The sequence below is a fragment of the Salmo salar genome, chromosome 01 (assembly GCF_965601325.2).
Source record: "Salmo salar chromosome 01, fSalSal1, whole genome shotgun sequence".
Taxonomy (NCBI): Eukaryota; Metazoa; Chordata; class Actinopteri; order Salmoniformes; family Salmonidae; genus Salmo; species Salmo salar.
Genome location: NC_138291.1, coordinates 139676116 through 139700584, shown reverse-complemented (window position 1 = coordinate 139700584; position 24469 = coordinate 139676116). Strand labels below are relative to the sequence as shown.

General features: G+C 42.5%; 1 protein-coding gene across 2 annotated transcripts in view; it reads left to right on the top strand.

Annotated features, from left to right (window-relative positions):
* The window catches only part of man2a1 (mannosidase, alpha, class 2A, member 1), a 63032-nt gene that overhangs the window by 13526 nt on the left and 25037 nt on the right, over nt 1–24469 (top strand). For both annotated transcript variants that reach the window (XM_014126665.3, XM_014126673.3), the window contains exons 5-9: nt 531–658; nt 1687–1860; nt 6684–6870; nt 7597–7774; nt 8116–8315. In XM_014126665.3, the coding sequence (XP_013982140.1) occupies nt 531–658; nt 1687–1860; nt 6684–6870; nt 7597–7774; nt 8116–8315 (867 nt within the window). The remainder of the gene's footprint in view (nt 1–530; nt 659–1686; nt 1861–6683; nt 6871–7596; nt 7775–8115; nt 8316–24469) is intronic.

Here is a 24469-nt window from a genome sequence, read left to right as displayed (position 1 = left end):
TTTTGCTGCTCCATGCTCTTATTACAGGGACTTGCCAGGGACACGTTAAAGAAGTCTGCAATTGAAATGTGCTCTGCGAACAGAGGAACGATGCTGACTCAAAATCAATGCAAGAGGTTTCTAATAAGAGAGGGGAGTATCTACTAAAGTAGTTGATTACACTCTTAGGACATAGGAGTAAGATAATTAAACAGCAACAGAGGAAAAGATAGATCTGATTATTGCAATAAGTAAGGCCTTGACTTCTCCTGCAACTAAGATGCATGTTTGACACCCTCAGAATGTCGTATTATCCATGTCATAATGTTTGTGACCGAAAGCATCTCTTTTTAATCCAGTGTTTTTTTTTTAACAAGTAATAAACATTATACCTGTCTGTTGAACAGAAAAATAAGCTCAAATTCATGAAGCTGCAGGGTTTTTGGATCGCTTCACGATTTGTTTGTTTTTATTTTGGCTTTGAGCTATGAGACGGTAATTGACTGAGTTGACAATCTGAAATCCTGATCCTTTTGCTCTGTGTTGTTTAGTCTGGTTGAGCGAGGCCAGTTGGAGATTACAACTGGAGGCTGGGTGATGCCTGATGAAGCCAACTCACACTACTTTGCATTAATTGACCAGCTATTGGAGGGGCACCAATGGTTGGAGAGAAATTTGGGTGAGTACATAATATATCAGGCGTTTGTTATCTGGAAAGAGATCGTAAAAAATAAGTGTTGTTGGCAGGCACAACATACACTGAGTGTACAAAACATTAAGAACACCTTCCTAATATTGAGTTGCACCCCCTTTTGCCCTCAGAACAGCCTCAATTCTTCAGGGGGATGGGACTCTACAAGGTGTCGAAAGCATTCCACAGGGATGCTGGCCCATGTTGACTCCAACACTTCCCACAGTTGTGTCAATTTGGCTGGATGTCCTTTGGGTGGTGGACCATTCTTGATGCACACTGGAAACTGTTGAGCGTGAAAAACCCAGCAGCGTTGCAGTTCTTGACACAAACCGGTGCGCCTGGCACCTACTACCAAACCTCGTTCAAAGACACTTAAATATTTTGTCTTGCCCATTCACCCTCTGAATGGCACGCATACGATTGTTTTGAGGCTTAAAAATCTGTATTTAACCTGTCTCCACCCCCTTCATCTACACGGATTGAAGTGGATTTAACAAGTGACATCGATAAGGGATCATAGCTTTCACCTGGTTAGGCTATGCCATGGAAAGAGCAGGTGTTCATATTATTTTGTCCACTCACTGTGAAGCTGTTTGTTTTCCTGTGCTGGAGAGAGAGGTGTGTTAACACATGCATCCAGTCACAAATGAAAGCTACTTGCTAGTGATTTGTCTTCAATTAACACTCTCCTAATGTTTTGTGCTCTCAGTGCATTTGTTCAACAAATTTGTTATTTTGCATGATTGACACAAAATGATTGGCATATTTTAACCATCAGAGATTTTTACTGTTTATACATGAACACATAACCTAGTGGCAGCTGGTGACTTAAAAATTAAGGGAGGATGACAAATGAAAACTGGTTGATTTAATGGGATGACCTGTGTAACAGATGTTTATTACAAGGATTTTTAGGTGATGTTTCATTGTTTTCTATTGTTTATAATTTTCCTCAACATTTTGAGGAGGGTTGTTGCATGAACCTGAATCTTCCCTCTGGTCTTCCCTGTTAGGCGTGAAACCCCAGACGGGCTGGGCTGTGGACCCGTTTGGCCACTCCCCTACCCAGGCGTACCTGCTGAAACAGGCTGGCCTGGCCAACATGCTCATCCAGAGGGTGCACTACTCCGTCAAGAAACATTTTGCCAGTCAAAAGACCCTGGAGTTCTTCTGGAGACAGAACTGGGGCAAGTATGCAGACCGACTGTACCCCTGTGGCTCTCTCAGGGTGCTTTCCCAGAGCCAGTGTTTCCCCTAGCTAGATTGTTTTCTAGGCGGGGCGCTAAGGCCCTCAAATAAACATCCAGTGCCTCTTTCAGATATCTGCCCGGAGAGCTGCTCCTCATGCCTCTATTTTCAGTCGTTCGGTGTTTCAGGCGCTATCTTACCTATTGAATTTAGCATTTAGCATATTCAAAGTCCTAGTTTAAATTCTATAGGCAGAAACAAAAGAACATGACCCCAGAGTGACTACTTCATACTCAGTAGAAAACGCATGCTTCCAGCTACTTCCAATTCCTTTACATATTTTCTGTGGCAGATGCTGTGGATGGTTTGATGCCCAGTGTTGAACTCTGGACAGTCAGCTTGTGTAACTAAAAGCGCTAGGTTAGGCGACAGTAGCATCTGCTGTGGACGGTATTGACTCGCTCAGACCACCGCAGAGGGATTTACAATGTCCACAGATAATTGCATGCGTATCACATGCAAGAGCATGCTCGTCTCTCAAGGCTCCGATTTTGCTTGGCGTCATCTTATAGCATCTGTGGTATAGGGGATTGTCTCCTTGTATGGACTGAGGCCTGGCTTAAATATGTCTGGCTGGCATTTCATGCGATGAACGGACCTCGGTTCAAAAAGTATTTGATTTCTTTCAATTTGTGTTTGATTGAGCTTGAACGGAGTGCCAGATGGGCAGGGTTTTCACTTTTGAAACAATTACGTTGGTTCCATTGCACCAGGCAAGCTCAATTGAGTGCAGCTGAAGCATTTGTAAGAAGATAAGTACTGTTTGAACCCAGGTCTGATGATGAGCATGCTGATTGATAAAAACACTGTAGACCACATCCTCATGACCAACATAAGGGGTTTCACATTTGCCGTGAACCATCTGCTTTGTGTGTCTGTGTGTGCCTGCGCGCGCTTGTGACAGGGATCAGTTGGTAACAGAACGTGCGTTGTTAGTTAGTGGGTCCATGCAGCCATGCTGGAACCAACCATCCCCCAGACACTCTGTCCAAAAACGGGTGATTACTCAAACCCCTAAGCCAAATGATACAGTACTCATTAATGATTCTCACTGGGTAGACAGATGCTGAAATCGTCTGCAATGCCAGAGCATCTGTCTGTACAATTTTTTTATTTACGTCATGATAATGACCAAATACTGTTACGATTATTTAATAGTAGACAATGATGAAAGAGCAGATCAGTTTGTGCGCTGTTCTTATGGTTCACTTTTATCGAAGTGTTTTATGTTAGAATTGAATACTTGTTGATGCCCCTCGGGAGGCTGAAAAGATTTGGCACGGGCCCTCAAATCCTCATAAAGTTCGACAGCTGCACCATCGAGAGCATCTTAACTGGCTGCATCACCGCTTGGTATGGCAATAGCACCGCCCTTGACCGCAAAGCGCTACAAAGGGTGTTGTGGACAGCCCAATGGTACCCAAACTATCTGCACTGACTCTACCTTGCACTGACCCTACGCACACTCACTAGACTTTAAATACACACTCACTCACACACACACACACACACACACCACACACACACACACACACACACACACACACACACACACACACACACACACACACACACACACACACACTACACTGTCTCTCCCACGCAAATCCCTCACATATTCAAATAATACATATGCACACACATGCATACCGACGCAACACAAACATACATATGCACACATACACACACACACACACACTTTTACACTCATTTGCTGCTGCTACTCTGTTTTTATTATTATCTAGCCTGATGCCTAGTCACTTTACCCTGCCTTCATGTACATATCTACCTCAAGTACGTCGTACCTCTGCACATTGATCTGGTACTGGTACTACCCGTATAAAACTTCATTCTTGTGTATTTTATTTTATTCATTTTTGTTAGTTAGTGTTTTATTTTTTAAACTCTGCATCGCTGGGAAAGGTTCGTAAGCAAGCATTTCACTGTAAAGTCTATACCAGTTGTATTTGGCACGTGATAAATACCATCTGATTTGAGTAGATTACAGTTTGTTTGGCTATGTGGTGCCATTCTGCCAGGGGACACACTCCCTAATTATATAGCTTAGTCTCTGGACAATGTTTTGAAACATACAAATTAAAGAGCATCTACATTATATACATGAGATAAAAAGTATTGTGGTTTTTAGCTTTGAAGACTTGAATGAAATGAAATGTCGAATGAATAGTCACATAACAGTCGGTCGGTCTGAGAATGTTGTTTTACCTGTAACGTACTGGTCAAATAACAGTAGAATACAGTATATTACTAAGCTTTCTAAAGATAATGTGTATGCTGCTCACCTTCTCTGTATGTGTAACGATGTGCGCTGAGAGTCGGGAAGCAAGTTCAGGGAGTGAGTGTTTTAATAAATGCAACATATACAAAACAAGAAACACGAACAACGCACAGACAGGAAACAGAAACAATAACGCCTGGGGAAGGAACCAAAGGGAGTGACATGTAAAGGGCAGGTAATCAAGGAGGTGATGGAGTCCAGGTGAGTCTGATGACGCGCAGGTGCGCGTAACGATGGTGACAGGTGGGCCCCATAATGAGCAGCCTGGTGACCTAGAGGCCGGAGAGGGAGTACACATGACAATATTCCTTCTACTCAATAACAAACGCGGGGTCAAATACATGTCATGGAAAACCAACATTGATGTAGTGGTTGGAAACATCACTCTGTTATTCTTTTGAGAGACAGACATCCTGTGGCATAATAGAGTGCATGGTTCGAAATGTGCAATGTCACACTGGCAGATCCATATGGGAGATGACAGCGTGCTCTAGCTCAGGAAGCAGGCCACTTCCACTGCAGGACAAATAGGATTTAAAATCACTTGGCCCCAGTGGCGTGTATTCATAGATGCCAAGGGAAGCCAGCCTTCCCCCAAATTTTTACCAATTAACATTTAAAAACATAAAATAATTTATCTTTCGTCTCTCTGTTTCATAATTTTCCTTCAATTCGCAAGAGTATCTCCAAGGAGAAAGCATATGAGCGAGCGAAACAGCGCCCCTCTGTCTCTCTACGTGAATGCCATCTATCTGAGGATGTCTAGTCCAAACGAGTATGGCATTGTTGCCGCCCGTAGCATTGAAGGCAAAGGAAGCCAGCGAGCATTTGGCCTCCCTTGATAAAAAAAAAGTATCAAATTTTTTCCAGTCAGCGTTGAGAAAACTGAGAAAGCTCATCTGTGAATGGTCCTGGCACACCAAAACAAGGAAGCCAGCTTGGATTTTGGAATCACTCCTATCAAATCCCATTGAGAGCATATGTTATTGACAGAAAAACTTGAATTGTTTCATCTCATGTTGTTGTCCTTTCTGTTGTTAGTTAGCTAAAATTGTCCCTTTCCTAAATTAGCCATGGATGGACATAGGGATTTGGACTTGTGGTTTTACTTCATTCTTCGTACTGGCCAATGATTATAATGGCAATTCTAATCCAACCATTAATTCATACATTGTTGTGCCCCTGGCCTGAGAGGATGGAAGTTCAATATGTAGCTAGATGTAGAAGGTTAATGCTAACTAGCTAACGTTACCCATGAATGGAAGTTAGGCTCGCGAGCAAGCATTTTAGCCAAGTAGCCTAGGACAACAAAAAAGAAGTGTCTACTATATGACAGAGTGATAGACCGTTTTGTCAACATGAAAGAGAGGAGAATGGCATTGGCGTTTCTCTAAAAGTAGGTCAACATGTTTTTCTACCTGCAAGAAACGCGTATGCACACACACACACCCACACAAATCAGAACCATGGAGAGCCACATTATATTTAGCTTACGTTGATTGGACTAAGCATAGGTGACTCTTTTAGTTGTCACTGTATTGGACTAAGCATAGGTGATTTGATGTTGAAATGGTGCTGGAATAGTGGAGGCAATTCTTGTTTTTTTTGCGACTTGCGGTAACTCTCTGTGGTTCAAAGTTTTTTAGTAGTTCGAAAATGTCGGAAACATTAACTTGCTTGACCACGTAACTGTCTGTTACATGCAATATGCTTTGTGGACTTCACTGGACAGAGGTTGCTATCCGGTTTTATGATAAAACAAAGGTGTGGTTTAATTTATTATGCCACTGTGTCTTCTTATTGTCTCGGCTTTTAGGCCTATATATCGGCAAGGCATATGAATGAACAGGTTATAGAGCAAACATCATCATCATTTTTATTTGGGGGGGGGGGGGGCTTCCCCAGTGATTTTACCCTCGCACTGCTACTGCTTGGTCGTAGCAAATTAGTCATCGGTTCAATGCCAGATCAGATTATATCACCCAATGTTATCTTATATAATTTTATATCATCATCATCATCGTACAAGCGACCAGGCATTAGTTGTTATTTCTAATAAGGGATAAATGTTAGTACTTTTGAATACTGCGTGCATACCACGGCCAGTCTCTTTCAGATAGAAATGTAAACAGTTTTTCTTTCAAACTGTTTTTAGACATTGCATGCTAGCTATATGTTTACAGTCCACATTCTGAAATGTTGTCATAAGGACGTTTGTGCATTCTTTGTACTGTCAAATGCAAATACCACACAAGACGTACCGTTAGGAAAAAAATACATATTTTCTATGTTCTATTCTAATACTCTATTCTATTTCATGTTCTATTCTAATACTCTATTATATTTCTATGTTCTATTCTAATTCTCTATTCTATTTCATGTTCTATTCTAATACTCTATTATATTTCTATGTTCTATTCTAATTCTCTATTCTATTTCATGTTCTATTCTGTCTATGTGCAGACCCAGCCTCCAGCACGGACATTCTATGTCACATGATGCCCTTCTACAGTTACGATGTTCCCCACACGTGTGGTCCCGACCCCAAGATCTGCTGCCAGTTTGACTTCAAGAGACTTCCTGGTGGGCGGGTCAGCTGTCCCTGGAGGGTCCCCCCTCAGCCAATCACAGATGGAAACGTTCAACAGAGGTGACCAATCACATAGAAATGGAATGAGAGTGATATACTGTGTCCCTATAAGAAACCAATCTTTATTGTCCGATCGAATTTACATGAAACAGGAAATTGTCTTTAGCTTGAGGCACACAGTTAATAACAACACTTGACATTCAAACACGACAAAAGCAAAGCTGGTCACAAAGGCTTTGGGTCCTCTATGTAAAGTGTTTCTTAATCTGTGGTCTGTCCCATAGCTTTCCTCTCCCTGGTACAGACAAGTATTAGAAACACTGGTTTATGGGGTAGACAGACAGTCCACATTCTCTCCACAGTTTGATAATGTTATGGACAAGGGTCAAACACTTTGCATGAATAAGATAAGACATCGAAGCCACTGTACGATAATATTTTGTGGTAATAGGAATTTCAGATGGCCTTTGTTTTTCTAACACAAGATAGTCTCTGATGATAAGTGGACTTTCTGACACAGTAGCAAATCCAAGACTAGACAATTGATCACACACGTGAATGTACGAACACACACAGGTAATTCATTGACAATTATCAATCAATCAATCAAATGTATTTATAAAGCCCTTCTTACATCAGCTGATGTCACAAAGTGCTGTACAGAAACCCAGCCTAAAACCCCAAACAGCAAGCAATGCAGGTGTAGAAGCACAATAACAGCTTAATATGTCATGAAAACTGTGAATTCGTTGTAGTATAGTGAACTCTTTTTCCCATGATCCCTAGGGTTCAGATGCTGCTGGACCAGTACAGGAAGAAGTCCAAGCTATTCCGAACCAAGGTGGTGATGGTCCCCCTAGGAGACGACTTCCGCTTCACAGATGCCTTGGAGTGGGACCAGCAGTTCCAGAACTACCAGAAGCTCTTTGACTACATGAACTCTCATCCAGAACTACACGTCAAGGTCTGACTTTGGGAGCTGGAATGTTGCGTGAATATGCAGGAAGTTCTGTTTGGTCTTTCATTTCCTTTTCAGGCGGCCAGATTTATTTCAGGTTTATTAGGTGTGCAATAGTGGAAGATTGTGGGGTTTAAGGTTTTGATGCAACACATGATTGGCGTGACATGGTCGATAGTGAAATGGTGTGTTTCGTTGGCTTCCCACCCTTCTTGAAATATTGTTTTTGTGTCCAGCTATTGCAATTGTACACTGCTCTCAATAAAGCAGAAGAGTAAACTACCCTACGGCATTAATGATAGAGCTATTTTAAGTTTATCTATTCTAACTGATGTATTCTGTTCTAGGCTCAGTTCGGCACCATCACGGATTACTTCAATGCTCTTCGTAAATCGGCCATAGACCCCGGTCACACTGGTCCCTCTTTACCGGTGGTCAGCGGAGACTTCTTCACCTACGCAGACCGAGATGACCACTACTGGAGCGGCTACTTCACCTCCCGACCCTTCTACAAACATATGGACCGCGTGCTGGAGTCACACCTCAGGTGGGAGCACAGACCGTTATTTTGTGGCAACCTATTTGTCTTTCTCTGTTTCTTTTTTCTCTGTTTCTTTTTTTACAACGTATTGTAATTTCTTTCTCTTTTTCCTATTTCTTTTTTTCAATATTGCTCAATTTCAATCATCATCCGTCAACCAACACAAATTACATAGATCATTTTTTACAAGCAGTACAGTTTCAACATAGAAAGTGAATCACTGTAAGTACATCTATTGGATGACTGGTTAAAGAGCAACTGCCCCTAAAAAATGAATTTCTAATTTAGAAAACAACCTATGTGGCATTGATATGACTGCGAAACATTTATTCTAGTGTCAAAATGTACTACTAAGTGTAAATAGGATAATTTTGGTCATGAAGTCAGTCTCGTCCAAAACAAGAGTTAAATTAAGGTTGGGTTTGTTTCAATTCTGCCCACATGCACACAGCTGGCAGCACACAAGTAAATATCAATTCAGAGTTCAGCTGCACGTGACCTAATCGTAATCTGTGTGGTAAATTTGGGTTTAGTTTGGATATCTCTATGGGGCTAGTTAGGGACCATCGTTAAATTACACAATTTACATGGGACAATATAAAAATTCCAAGTGCTCCAAATTTCAATGACTTGAAAACCTTAAACCAACTATAAATTGTAGAAATTCATATACAAATATTGAAAGCATTTAATGAGAAAACCTAAAGGTGTGCAACATGAAAACATTGTCTAATTTACATTGTGTAATTTGTTGACGGTCCGTAACTTGCCCCGGAGATAGGCTATCCAAAGTCAAACCAATTTTGCCATAGTCGCACACCAGCTAGCTGAAGCTAATTGGCAAAATAATTTGGATAGCTCTCCTCACCTGCGAACACACAAGAGACACCCACATCAAACCACCTACCGGAACCAACTTGTGTTTGAATTCAGTCTTGGCTGCTAGCATTTCTTAATGAACCAAATCTAAAACGAGGCCAAATCAGGAAGTCGCCTTTTAAGGTTGCAGTGTACATGAGGGAATGCTAACTTGGCTGTCAATTAGCCACATAATAGACCAAACAACATTGATTATTTATCTAGAGTATTTGCTGGGGAACAGCCAAACCATAAGGCTCACTTGTGTAGAAACTATAGTATAATAATGAATGAATGAACATTTCTGTAAATGTGAATTTACACCATTTCAGTGAAGTAAATTCAAATCTGCTAAATGGTACTACATACAAGTAAAACCAACATCGACTGTCGGTTTCCTGCATATCTTCATTTATGCCCTGGCGACCCTAAAGTTGTGGCTCTATGCCTAGAAGACGCAGGCAGAGAAATATCCCACAAGCCTTACAGACCCTTTCTATAATGGTCATGACTAACTTTCCCAACACCACACTCAACACTGGCTCTAACTGACCGTGCTGACAATGGGAAGAGATTGTCCTTTGTACTAATTGGGGAGAGATTGTCCATTGCACTAATTAAGGATAACTACTAATTAAGGCTAGTAATTAGTCTCCTGGACTGTCTCCTTGCCAGAGAGGGTGTATACCCCCGGCAGGTCCAACCAAGCCAGACAGGTCGAAGGGTAGTAGGCGGACAAAGCAGTCCCTGGCCCTCCAGGTTGGGGATTGTGCATGGGGCCAAATCCCCCACCACATAAAAAATGACTTGTTACGTGAACCTTTACTAAAGAAAGAAACAGACTGGATCAAAGGCAACAACCTGGTGGAGATCTTCTCAAGCCTGTGAATTAAGGTTAAAGTCTACTAGTACTAAATGCATTAAAGTCAAGTCTGTCTGGTCAGTGTTAAAGGTTATTAGATGGTGGACCATCAGATTGGCTTTCATTTCTTTCAACACTTTGGAGTGAGAAGACTGAATTAGAATATTTTGTTGGATTCATATTCATCAATATGCAAGAGGTTGGTGAAAGACGTCATTACGAATGCAACCAAAATAATATCTAACAAGCATATTATTTCAATCAATAATTGGAATAGGCTTAGTTTGAGATGTGGTTATTATTCACAGTTTATTTTAGGGCTGTCTCAGAGCTTCAAATGTAAAAATAACAATTTCTCCAATCAATTATGTGTTTATAATGCTGTGCATTTTACATTGCACAGTGGATTAGTTTCACCATGTCTTTGATTGAGTTACAGAGGTCTTTATTTGAATTGGATCTCCATGAGCTGACACCTTGGCAACCACTAGACTTCCTGGTAAATCAAATTAAACTTTATTTGTCACGCGCCGAATACAACAGATGTAGTACTTACAAGCCCTTCTTCGGGAAAGGTGTCCCTTCCACGGGACGGTTGAGCTAACGCAGGCTAATGCGATTAGCATGAGGTTGTAAGTCACAAGAACATTTCCCAGGACATAGACATATATGATATTGGCAGAAAGCTTAAATTCTTGTTAATCTAACTGCACCTTCCAATTTACAGTAGCTATTACAGTGAAGGAATACTATGTTATTGTTTGAGGAGAGTGCACCATTTTGAACATGAAACATTATAAATAAACAAATTAGGCACATTTGGGCAGTCTTGATACAAGATTTTGAGCAGAAATGCAATGGTTCATTGGATCAGTCTAAAACGCTGCACATACGCTACTGCCATCTAGTGGCCAAAATCTAAATTGCACCTGGGCTGGAATAATACATTATGGCCTTTCTCTTGCATTTCAAAGATGATGGAACAAAAAAATACAAAAGAACGGTTGTTTTTATCTTCGTATTATCTTTTACCAGATCTATTGTGTTATATTCTCCTACATTCCTTTCACATTTCCACAAACATCAAAGTGTTTCCTTTAAAATGGTACCAAGAATATGCATATCCTTGCTTCAGGGCCTGAGCTACAGGCAGTTAGAATTGGGTGTGCCATTTTAGAGACGAAAATTGAATAAAAAGGGGCGGATCCTTATGGGCGGATCCTTATTAAAGTTCTTTAACCAACAATGCAGTTCAAGAAAGAGTTAAGAAAATATTTACCAAATAAACTAAAGTAAAAAAGAATTGAAAAGTAACACAATACAATAACGAGGCTATATACAGGGGGTACCGGTTCTGAGTCAATGTGCGGGGGTGGGTCAATGTAAATAGTCCAGGTGGCCATTTGATGAATTGTTCAGCAGTCTTATGGCTTGAGGGTAGAAGCTGTTTAGGGGCCTTTTGGTCCTAGACTTGGCGCTCCGGTACTGCTTGCCGTGCGGTAGCAGAGAGAAAAGTCTACTGTCTGACAATTTTTGTGGGTTTCCTCTTACACCACCTAGTATATAGGTCCTGGATGTCAGGAATCTTGGCCCCAGTGATGTACTGGGCCGTACGCACTACCCTCTGTAGATGCCGATCAGTTGCCAGCGGTGAAGCTACCGTTCAGGATGCTCTTGATGGTGCATCTGTAGAACTTTTTGAGGATCTGATCCCCCATGCCAAATCTTTTCAGTCTCCTGAGGGGGAAAAGGTGTTGTCTTCATGACTGTCTTGATGTGTTTGGACCATTATAGTTCGTTGGTGATGTGGACACCAAGGAACTTGAAACCCTCGACACGCTCCACTACAGCCCCATCGATGTTAATGGGGGCCTGTTTGGCCCGCCTTTTCCTGTAGTCCACGATCAGCTCCTTTGTCTTGCTCACATTGAGGGAGAGGTTGTTATCCTGGCAACACACTGCCGGGTCTCTGACCTCCTCCCTATAGGCTGTCTCATCGTTGTCGGTAATCAGGCCTACCACTGTTGTGTCATCAGCAAATTTAATGATAGTGTTGGAGTCGTGTTTGGCCACACAGTCATGGGTGAACAGGGAGTACAGGAGGGGACTAAGCACGCACCCGTGAGGGGCCCCAGTGTTGGGGATCAGCGTGGCAGACGTGTTGTTGCCTACCCTTACCACCTGGGGTGGCCCGTCAGGAAGTACAGGATCCAGTTGCAGAGGGAGGTGTTTAGTCCCAGGGTCCTTAGCTTAGTGATGAGCTTTGAGTGCACTATGGTGTTGAACACTGAGCTGTAGTCAATGAACATAATTCTCACATAGGTCTTTCTTTTCTCCAGGTGGGAAAGGGCAGTGTGGAGTGCGATTGAGATTGCGTCATCTGTGGATCTGTTGGGGCGGTATGAGAATTGGAGTGGGTCTGGGGTATCCGGGATGATGCTGTTGATGTGAGCCATGACCAGCCTTTCAAAGCACTTCATGGCAACCGACGTGAGTGCTACGGTGCCGTAATCATTTAAGGAGGTTACCTTCGCTTCCTTGGGCACAAGGACTTTGGTGGTCTGCTTGAAACATATAGGTATTACAGACTTGGTCAGATAGAGGTTGAAAATGTCAGTTAAGTCACTTGCCAGTTGGTCCGCGCATGCTTTGAGTACACGTCCTGGTAATCCGTCTGGCCCCGCAGCTTTGTGAATGATGACCTGTTACAAGATCTTGCTCACATCGGCTACCGAGAGTATTATCACACAGTCTTCCGGAACAGCTGGTGCTCTCATGCATGCTTCAGCCATACTCAAGCTAGGCCCATATACCAGCTAATTATAGGGCTACAATACCTCCTTTGCCAATTGGCTTGGACCCTTTATTGTCGACACGGAGCCCTGCCGATCCATCACGACTGGACTGCCGACATGATCGCCCGATGTGGTCTCAACAGGCTATTCTGTTACGATATCGCCGAAGAACCATCTACTAGCCCCGGCCCACTAGCTTTTCTGAACGCTGTGTCCCCTGCTCGCCTAGTGTAGTAGCGACTACCGAACCGTACCCTGACTCACCTATTGCTGCTCTTTTGACCCTATGATCACTCAGCTACACAGCTGATGCCCCCTGGACTGTTTCAATAACATGGTACCTCATTTTGTTTACCTGCCGGCCCCAGCCTCGAACTCACGTCCTGTATGTCCATGGAAAAAAAGAGCACCTCCTCCCAGCTGCCCACTGCACTGAGGCTAGGAAACACTGTTACCACCGATAAATCTACGATAATAGAGAATTTCAATAAGCATTTTTCTACGGCTGGTCATGCTTTCCACCTGGCTACCCCTACCCTTTTCAACAGCTCTCCACTCCCCACAGCAACTTTCCCAAGCCTCCTTCTTTCTCCTTCACCCAAATCCAGATAGCTGATGTTCTGAAAGAGCTGCAAAATCTGGACCCCTACAAATCAGCTGGGCTAGACAATCTGGACCCTCTCTTTCTAATATTATCCGCCACAGTTGTTCATCCCCTATTACTGGCCTGTTCAACCTCTCTTTCGTATTGTCTTCGATCCCCAAAGATTAGAAAGCTGCCGCGGTAATCCCCCTCTTCAAAGGGGGAGACACTCTAGACCCAACCTGTTACAGATCTATATTTATTCCACCCTGCCGACCATTTTGAATCCCACTGTACCTTCTCCGCTATGCAATCTGGTTTCCGAGCTTGTCATGGGTGCACCTCAGCCACGCTCAAGGTCCTAAACTATATCATAACCGCCATTGATAAAAGACAATACTGTGCAGCCGTATTCATCGACCTGGCGAAGGCTTTCGACTCTGTCAATCACCGCATTCTTATCGCAGACTCAACAGCCTTGGTTTCTCAAATGATTGCCTCGCCTGGTTCACCAACTACTTCTCAGACAGAGTTCAGTGTGGCAAATCGGAGGGCCTGTTGTCCGGACCTCTGGCAGTCTCTATGGGGGTGCCACAGGGTTCAATTCCTGGGCCAACTCTTTTCTCTGTATACATCAATGATGTCGCTCTTGCTGCTGGTGATTCTCTGATTCACCTCTACGCAGACGACATCATTCTGTATACTTATGGCCCTTCTTTGGACACTGTGTTAACCTCTCTAGGGTAGGTGGCACCAAATCGTCCCACCTACGCAACAGCCAGTCTAATCCCGTGGCGCGATATTCAAATACCTTAGAAATGCTATTACTTCAATTTCTCAAACATATGACTATTTTACACCATTTTAAAGACAAGACTCTCCTTTATCTAACCACACTGTCCGATTTCAAAAAGGCTTTACAACGAAAACAAAACATTAGATTATGTCAGCAGAGTACCCAGCCAGAAATAATCAGACACCCATTTTTCAAGCTAGCATATAATGTCACATAAACCCAAACCACAGCTAAATGTAGCACTAACCTTTGATGATCTTCATCAGATGACAACCCTAGGACATTATGTTATACAATACATGCATGTTTTGTTCAATCAAGTTCATATTTATATCAAAAACCAGCTTTTTACATTAGCATGTGACGTTCAGAACTAGCATACCCCCCGCAAACTTCCGGGGAATTTACTAACAATTTACTAAATTACTCACAATAAACGTTCACAAAAAGCATAACAATTATTTTAAGAATTATAGATACAGAACTCCTCTATGCACTCGATATGTCATTTTTGATGAAAGCACATTTTGCAATATTCTAAGTACATAGCCCAGCCATCACGGGCTAGCTATTTAGACACCCAGCAAGTTTAGCCTTCACCAAAATCAGATTTACTATTACAAAAGTTTGATTACCTTTGATGTTCTTCGTCAGAATGCACTCCCAGGACTTCTACTCCAATAACAAATGTTGGTTTTGTCCCAAATAATCCATCGTTATATCCAAACAGCGGCGTTTTGTTCGTGCGTTCAAGAAACTATCCGAAATGGTAAATCAGGGTTACGAGCATGGCGCATTTCGTGACAAAAAAATTCAAAATATTCCATTACCGTACTTCGAAGCATGTCAACCGCTGTTTAAAATAAATTTTTATGCAATTTATCTCATAAAAAAGCGATAATATTCCGACCGGGAATCTGCGTTTCGGTAAACAGAGGAAAAAAAAGAAAGACGGGGGCGACCAGTGCACGCGCCTAAGCCCACTGTCCCCTGATCGGTCACTTGACAAAGGCGATAATGTGTTTCAGCCTGGGGCTGGAATGACGACATTCAGCTTTTTCCCGGGCTCTGAGAGCCTATGGGAGCCGTGGGAAGTGTCACGTTACCGCAGAGATCCTTTGTTTTGGAAAGAGATGTCAAAGAAAGCCAATAAATGGTCAGACAGGCCACTTCCTGTAAAGGAATCTCTCAGGTTTTTGCCTGCCATATGAGTTCTGTTATACTCACAGACACCATTCAAACAGTTTTAGAAACTTTAGGGTGTTTTCTATCCATATCTAATAAGTATATGCATATTCTAGTTACTGGGTAGGAGTAGTAACCAGATTAAATCGGGTACGTTTTTTATCCGGCCGTGTAAATACTGCCCCCTAGCCCTAAGAGGTTAACAAACCTCCAGACGAGCTTCAATGCCATACAACTCTCCTTCCGTGGCCTCCAACTGCTCTTAAATGCAAGTCAAATTAAATGCATGCTCTTCAACCGATCGCTGCCCGCACCTGCCCACCCGTCTAGCATCACTACTCTGGACGGTTCTGACTTAGAATATGTGGACAACTACAAATACCTAGGTGTCTGGCTGTAAACTCTCCTTCCAGACTCACATTAAGTATCTCCAATCCAAAATTAAATCTAGAATCAGCTTCCTATTTTGCAACAAAGCATCCTTAACTCATGCTGCCAAACATACCCTTGTAAAACTGACTATCCTACCGATCCTTGACTTCGGCGATGTCATTTACAAAATAGCCTCCAACACTCTACTCAGAAAATTGGATGCAGTCTATCACAGTGCCATCCGTTTTGTCACCAAAGCCCATATACTACCCGCCACTGCGAGCTGTATGCTCTCGTTGGCTGGCCCTCGCTTCATATTCATCACCATACCCACTGGCTCCAGGTCATCTATAAGTCTTTGCTAGGTAAAGCCCTGCCTTATCTCAGCTCACTGGTAACCATAGCAGCACCCACCCATAGCACGCGCTTCAGCAGGTATATTTCACTGGTCACCCCCAAAGCCAACTCCTCCTTTGGCTGCCTTTCCTTCCAGTTCTCTGCTGCCAATGACTGGAACAAATTGCAAAAATCATTGAAGCTGGAGACTCATATCTCCCTCACTAACTTTAAGCATCAGCTGTTAGAGCAGCTTACAGATCATTGCACCTGTACAAAGCCCATCTGTAAATAGCCCACCCAATTTGTTTTTTGCTCCTTTGCACCCCAGTATCTCTACTTGCACATTCATCTTCTGCACATCTATCACTCCAGTGTTTAATTGCTAAATTGTAATTATTTTGCCACTATGGCCTATTTATTGCCTTACCTCCCTAATCTTACTTCATTTGCACACACTGTATATAGACTTTTCTATTGTGTTATTGACTGCACGTTTGTTTATTCCACGTGTAACTCTGTGTTGTTTGTGTCACACTGCTTTGATTTATCTTGGCCAGGTTGCAGTTGTAAATGAGAACTTGTTGTTCTCAACTGGCCGACCTGGTTAAATAAAGGTGAAATAGTTTATTTTACATTTTTTTAAAGACCATTGGATGAATCCCGGAACATATTCCAGACTGTGCTAGCAAAACAGTCCTGTATAGTAGCATCCGGTCATCTGACCACTTCCGTATTGAGCGAGTCACTAGTACTTTCTAGTTTTTGCTTGGAATCAGGAGGATAGAATTATGGTCAGATTTGCCAAATGGAGGGCAAGGGAGAGCTTTAAATGTGAAGTAAAGGTGGTCTAGAGTTTTTTTCATCTGGTTGCACATGTGACATGCTGGTAGAAATTAGGTAAAACGAATTTAAGTTTGCCTGCATTAAAGTCCTCGGCCACTAGGAGCGCCGCTTCTGGATGGGCATTTTCTTGTTTGCTTATGGCCTTGTACAGCTGGTTGAGTGCGGTCTTAGTGCCAGCATCGGTTTGTGGAGCTTAATAGACGGCTAGGAATAATATAGATGAGAACCCTCTTGGTAGATAGTGTGGTCTACAGCTTATCGTAAGGTACTCTACCTCAGGCGAGCAATACCTCGAGACTTCTTTAATATTAGACATCGCACACCAGCTGTTATTGACAAATAACTATCCAGACGTAGCTTCTCTGTACTGACGATGCATGGAAAATCCCGGCAGCTCTTTATTATCCGTGCCTTCTAATCTAGTGTTTCCTCTATGAACACACTTGAGATACACCTGAAAGTACCATGTACCCAAACTTCTGACCAAAAGTTAGGCTACTTTCTACCGATACAGGGTGAAGACCTTCAGTCACATTGTTTAGAAATGTGTTCTCAGCACGTATTGATTTCCTTTGCTTTGTCTTTTGAGATAAGGGCCTAATCATACAGGCTCCCTGGTGTGAGGCCGTCAAAGTGGTCAGTGCAGGAACTAAGCACACAGAGAGTTTGAATCCATTTGAACTTCGAATCTGTTCTGTCCTGCTGAGGTCTCAAGATTGTATACACATCTATTGTTAAGCTTGGATGGTTCAACTTCATAACAGGAAGGAGTTTGTTAGATTCAGTACACCAACAAATACAGTAGGGATGGATTTGTGGATTTTCATTAAACACAGGACCGTATTTGCATTTGATGGTGTCTAAATATAGGAAGGGAGATGGCTAATCAGAATACAGTCGTTAAATTAGTCTTGGCACTCAACCGGCGTCTCCTTTCAAGCTGCAAACAAGACTGTGCACAGTATGTGGTATATGTCTGCCTTCTCTCATCCTCATTCATCTGAAAGAGATGTTCCCTTAAGTCATTGTCTCGTTCTGTAAATATGTTTTTCTCCTTGGATGGAGGTAGAGCTATTGGCTTTTTACACAGTGCATTTGGGTCAGTTGCCTCAGTGTGTTGTATTATGTTAGAAGCTCTCAAGATGCGATCATTGCATTAAAACACATGATTTTCTTAGAGATACTACCACAAACAAGAGGTATTGCTCCACCATTGCAACAATCTAGAAAGACACAATAAGACATAAAACATAGTAAGATTATCAGGATGCGCAATAAAATATTGAGATACGGTAGAGAAAAAGCAGTGATCAAGTTATACATTAGTAAAAAACTGTCCTATGACTTTAAGAGTGCTTATATTCTCCCAGTTCCATCTCTCAGCTTTATACCAAACCAAGTGGCAGGGCTGCCATTGGGCTGAAACTAGGGCTGTGGCGGTCATGACATTTTGTCAGCCCGTGATTGTCATGCAAATAACTGCATGTCTCATGGTAATTGACCGTTAATTACCATAATCTATTACCATAAAAACGTTCAGGATCTCCTAACCTACAAGCCCCTGATGCAGACCATTTGAACATCTACATTTTAAAAAGTCTAATAAATCAATTTAATATAGCCTAGAGCATTTATTTTAAACAGGTCTATTTATTTTAGACAGGTCTAAAGAAACATGATATGAAGAAAATGTAGCCTATTTCAGAAGAACAACATAGCATATTCTGAGTTGTCCTTATGTTAGGCCCAGTGGCGGCTGGTGACCTGAAAAATTGAGGAAGATGGTATAGATGACAAAGTGTGTTTCAAAAATCGTCAAAGACTAATTATGTTAACCTAAAGCATTTAATAAAGACATTTGTAGTAAAATATTATGGGAAAGGGAATGAGAAGGCTACTTAAACTGTGTTGGAAAGGGATCACAGCAGTGATTGAATGAGGGTATGAGGCATGAGTTGAGGTGTTCAGAGGCTTGACCAGTGCAGGACAGGATTTGACTGGGAAGACAAAAACTATAAGACAACACACTACACAGTTAGACAAAAGAGCTAAGAATGAGTTAGTCCAAGCAAGGAGTAAAATCATTGTAATAATGTGATTGTGTTTGCGTATGTGATTGACTCTACATACAGGAATGAGAGAAAATTGATAGGGGTACTCACAGTTCTTTGAGGGGAAGCGTTCATTGTGCCAGTGGACGAGAGGGCACATGAGACGTAGCTTCAGTTCATGTCAGGAGAAAGTTGAAGTTGACAATGGCAGTGAAGTGGTGTGGTCGTCACCTCTTAATCAGAGACCAGGAGGGGACTTAGCTGTAAATACAAATAGCAGATACATTCCATTACAGCTGCGCCCTCGTAGGTTTGGACAACGAGTTTCTCTATGAAGTTAAACTCAGACATCTCAAAATTCATAAAGTCAAACAGACTGCGCATCTCGCCCACTTAAAGTGTCCCAAGAAACATTCCTGAATAAAGCCCAGTTCTTCCACATACCTGACGATAACTGACAACTGCAAGCAGACTGGTGGCACCATAGGTCCCAGAGCGGTGGGGCAATTTTCAAATCGTCTCGTTTTCATCCAATATAGCATGTCAGATGTTTAGATGTAGCCTAGGCTGCTGCAACATTTATGTCATGAGTTTTTGCTTGTGCCTGTCCAGAGTGATTATGTGCTAAATAAATACCAGAGGAAAGTGGAAAGCCTACCTGAGCATGCCCTGCTTTTGTTTTTTAATTTAGCTGAACACGATCGATGTTCTTCAGGTCACTGTACCCATCTTTCGACCAAGGCTCAGACTTTCCAAAAGCAGGCAAGGCCAGCAATACAGGCGGCTTGATGAAAAGCTCCCTGTTAACCAGCTAATGTTTTGACGTCAGGTGATACTGAACGCCCTCACCTTTTCATCCTGATTCATGAAACTGATCTCAGGCAGAGGTCGACCCTCGCTTTTAATTCGCACCTTTTCCGTGTACCCCAGAGAATGAAAGGGGTTCTTCAACAAAAAAGCCACATCATTTTTGTCAGCGTTGGCCATTAACCCATTCTGGCAGAGAAATCTGCACACTCGTGCTGATAGCTAGCTAGCTACGGAAGTTAGCAAGGCAAATTTAAATAAATTGCACTTTCTGGGCACAAAAATAAAGTTCTAAAACCAAGAAAACAATATACACTGCTCAAAAAAATAAAGGGAACACTTAAACAACACAATGTAACTCCAAGTCAATCACACTTCTGTGAAATCAAACTGTCCACTTAGGAAGCAACACTGATTGACAATAAATGTCACATGCTGTTGTGCAAATGGAATAGACAACAGGTGGAAATTATAGGCAATTAGCAAGACATGCCCAATAAAGGAGTGGTTCTGCAGGTGGGGACCACAGACCACTTCTCAGTTCCTATGCTTCCTGGCTGATGTTTTGGTCACTTTTGAATGCTGGCGGTGCTTTCACTCTAGTGGTAGCATGAGACGGAGTCTACAACCCACACAAGTGGCTCAGGTAGTGCAGCTCATCCAGGATGGCACATCAATGCGAGCTGTGGCAAGAAGGTTTGCTGTGTCTGTCAGCGTAGTGTCCAGAGCATGAAGGCGCTACCAGGAGACAGGCCAGTACATCAGGAGACGTGGAGGAGGCCGTAGGAGGGCAACAACCCAGCAGCAGGACCGCTACCTCCGCCTTTGTGCAAGGAGGAGCAGGAGGAGCACTGCCAGAGCCCTGCAAAATGACCTCCAGCAGGCCACAAATGTGCATGTGTCTGCTCAAACGGTCAGAAACAGACTCCATGAGGGTGGTATGAGGGCCCGACGTCCACAGGTGGGGGTTGTGCTTACAGCCCAACACCGTGCAGGACGTTTGGCATTTGCCAGAGAACACCAAGATTGGCAAATTCGCCACTGGCGCCCTGTGCTCTTCACAGATGAAAGCAGGTTCACACTGAGCACATGTGACAGACGTGACAGAGTCTGGAGACGCCGTGGAGAACGTTCTGCTGCCTGCAACATCCTCCAGCATGACCGGTTTGGCGGTGGGTCAGTCATGGTGTGGGGTGGCATTTCTTTGGGGGGCCGCACAGCCCTCCATGTGCTCGCCAGAGGTAGCCTGACTGCCATTAGGTACCGAGATGAGATCCTCAGACCCCTTGTGAGACCATATGCTGGTGCGGTTGGCCCTGGGTTCCTCCTAATGCAAGACAATGCTAGACCTCATGTGGCTGGAGTGTGTCAGCAGTTCCTGCAAGAGGAAGGCATTGATGCTATGGACTGGCCCGCCCGTTCCCCAGACCTGAATCCAATTGAGCACATCTGGGACATCATGTCTCGCTCCATCCACCAACGCCACGTTACACCACAGACTGTCCAGGAGTTGGCGGATGCTTTAGTCCAGGTCTGGGAGGAGATCCCTCAGGAGACCATCTGCCACCTCATCAGGAGCATGCCCAGGCGTTGTAGGGAGGTCATACAGGCACGTGGAGGCCACACACACTACTGAGCCTCATTTTGACTTGTTTTAAGGACATTACATCAAAGTTGGATCAGCCTGTAGTGTGGTTTTCCATTTTAATTTTGAGTGTGACTCCAAATCCAGACCTCCATGGGTTGATAAATTGGATTTCCATTGATTATTTTTGTGTGATTTTGTTGTCAGCGCATTTAACTATGTAAAGAAAAAAGTATTTAAGAAGATTATTTCTTTCATTCAGATCTAGGATGTGTTGTTTAAGTGTTCCCTTTATTTTTTTGAGCAGTATATAATATACCTCCTCTATCTCCTGTAATTTGAAAAAACGAATTTCAATTGAATAATATCCCAAAAATCTCTATCCAACAATGTCACCAAGCCTCTCAACACATAGAACCCCCATAATGCTCTGTGGCACAATCCCAAAAAAACTCACTCGGTTAATTCTCTGGATGGACAACATGTCATTTCATACTGAAAAAGCTTTGGTTGGTTGGAGGACGTCCTCCGGGAGTGGTCATAATTACCATGTATGTCAATGGAAGGGGGTGAGGCCTCCTAGGTTTTGTATTGAAGTCAATGTAACCAGAGGAAGACGGAAGCTAGCTGTCTTCCGGTTATACCATGGTGCTACCCCAGACACGGCTGTTGAAGTTACTGTAGACCTTCATTGCAAAACAGTGTATTTTAATAAATTATTTGGTGACATATGAGTATATTTTGTATAGTTTAATCTAAAAAGGATAACTTTTTAATGTTTCGCTATTTTTATTTTTATGAAATTTCACCGAATAGGATGGTCCTCCCCTTCCTCCTCTGAGGAGCCTCCACTGGATAGTCCCTGATCTGGCTATGCCATATGGCTGTGGGCTTTGCTTAGCAGACAAGATTTGCTTAGAATTCTGTGGCATTATTTTATATTATCTTACAGTATGAGGAATACAATTGAACATAGCTGAATAAATTAGAAAGGATATTTTCTCCAAACGATTTCTGAGGGAGTGAGGTCCTACTATATGCTTCATTTTGAGTTATTTATGCAACTTTAGCTGTGTTACAAATACTATATTTTTAGATTTTGGCGGGTTACTTTTTTATATATGCAAGTATAGGCAGCATATCCATAAGGCTAAGGGAAGCTTTTCCTAAAGTGAAATGAATGAAATTACCCAAAGGATATAGCCTAACTACTCCCATCTATACAGAAATAAATACAATTATTCATAATAGGCTACTAAAGCATGATTTGGCCACTGAGGATCATTACCTTCTTTAAAAAATATACGTTTTGGGTTGTTTTAAATCATATTGCCTACAGTCAGAAGGAAAGGCAGCGCACTCGATTTGGGCAGATGATTGTTGAGTTGTGACTGTGAAGAGTAGAGAGGCCAAGCCAGGCATAGCACAATATTTCAAAATGCAATCACAGGAAACATAGTTTGGAAAGCAAATGTTTATAGCTGTAAAGAGAAGACAATGAAAAGACTAATTATTTCAAATTCTCAACTTAATTGAGCGAACAACAGTAGAGCCTGTGTTATTGGCACCAGTGGAGAGAATCGGCAATATCCCCGGTGTGCATATTCACTATTTATCATTATTGGGTCAGTGTTACTTAATACTTTGTTTTTTGGACAATCATTTCCTCTTCCAGTTTAGATGGACATCATGTTCGATTTGTGTCTCTCCTTCCTGTAGGCTTATTATATGGACAACGTTGTTTGTCAGTGTCAGCAGAGTAGGGTACCCTGTAATTTGACGTATTAAGAACGATTCTGCTAATGTCCCAAGTCATATAAAGAGTAGTACAATTGCATGAAATGTGTTTATAAAAGGCCATATTTTTCCCATGCAAAGAAAGAAGAAATGTATCTGATATAGCCTAGGAATATACTCGCTCAGCCATGCATTGAACGGTCTTATTTTGCGAACAGTGATTGAGTTATATTATTAGGCTAAATGATGACTATCCAATCTACTCATCACATTAGTAATAGTAGGTTATCTTACATACGTCTGCAAATACGATGATGCATGGAGTGCTTTATTATAAAGATGCATTTTTATGGTGAAACTGACTTTTTCCCCAAACTTGAAGCTCACATGCCACCTATATATGCCAGGTTGTAAAGTGGATTTATGTGCTTAATGTTAAGAATTGAGCAATAAATATAGCAGCACGAGAAAGCTGGGATCCTTTTTGAAATAGTGGCCAGTGAAAACTCTGTTTTCACATGCTTATAAGAAGACGTGTTTCACTAGGCTCTGTAGGCTCTGTGCTCTCCAACCATGTTCCAGGGGTCCTAGGCCTGTAGGATACGTTTGGAGTTATTTGGTCACTTTAGTTGTGATACAATCAAATTATAAGCCTATGCACTAGGCTACATGATGTGTGTGACTATGATTAGAAAAAGTCGCAAAAAAAGGCATGTGGTGTTTCTTGTCTTACTGCACATGCTGGGCATCATTTACATTTAGAATGTACCGTTTAATAACTGCATAATTGCACCTATCGGAACAGTAGCAGGGGAATAAAATACATGTCATCTATGCACTTAATTAGCAAATGAAGGATGCTTTTCCTGTGGTTCATTTTCATGCCAGCCAGGTAGGCTATACTCTTGCTGCAAAGCAATGTGCTTAATATTGCCAAGACAGTCGTGAAGAGGGCACGACAACACCTTTTCCCCCTCAGGAGACTGAAAAGATTTGGCATGGGTCCCCAGATCCTCAAAAAGTTCTACAGATGCACCATCGAGAGTATCCTGACCGGTTGCATCACCGCCTGGTATGGCAACTGCTCGGCATCTGACCGTAAGGCGCTATAGAGGGTAGTGCGTACGGCCCAGTACATCACTGCAGCCAAGCTTTCTGCCATCCAGGATCTATATACTAGGCGGTGTCAGAGGAAGCCCCGAAAAATGGTCAAAGACTCCAGTCACCCAAGTCATAGACTGTTCTCTCTGCTACCGCACGGCAAGTGGTACCGGAGCGCCAAACTAGGACCAATATACTCCTTAACAGCTTCTACCCTCAAGCCATAACACTGCTGAACAATTCATC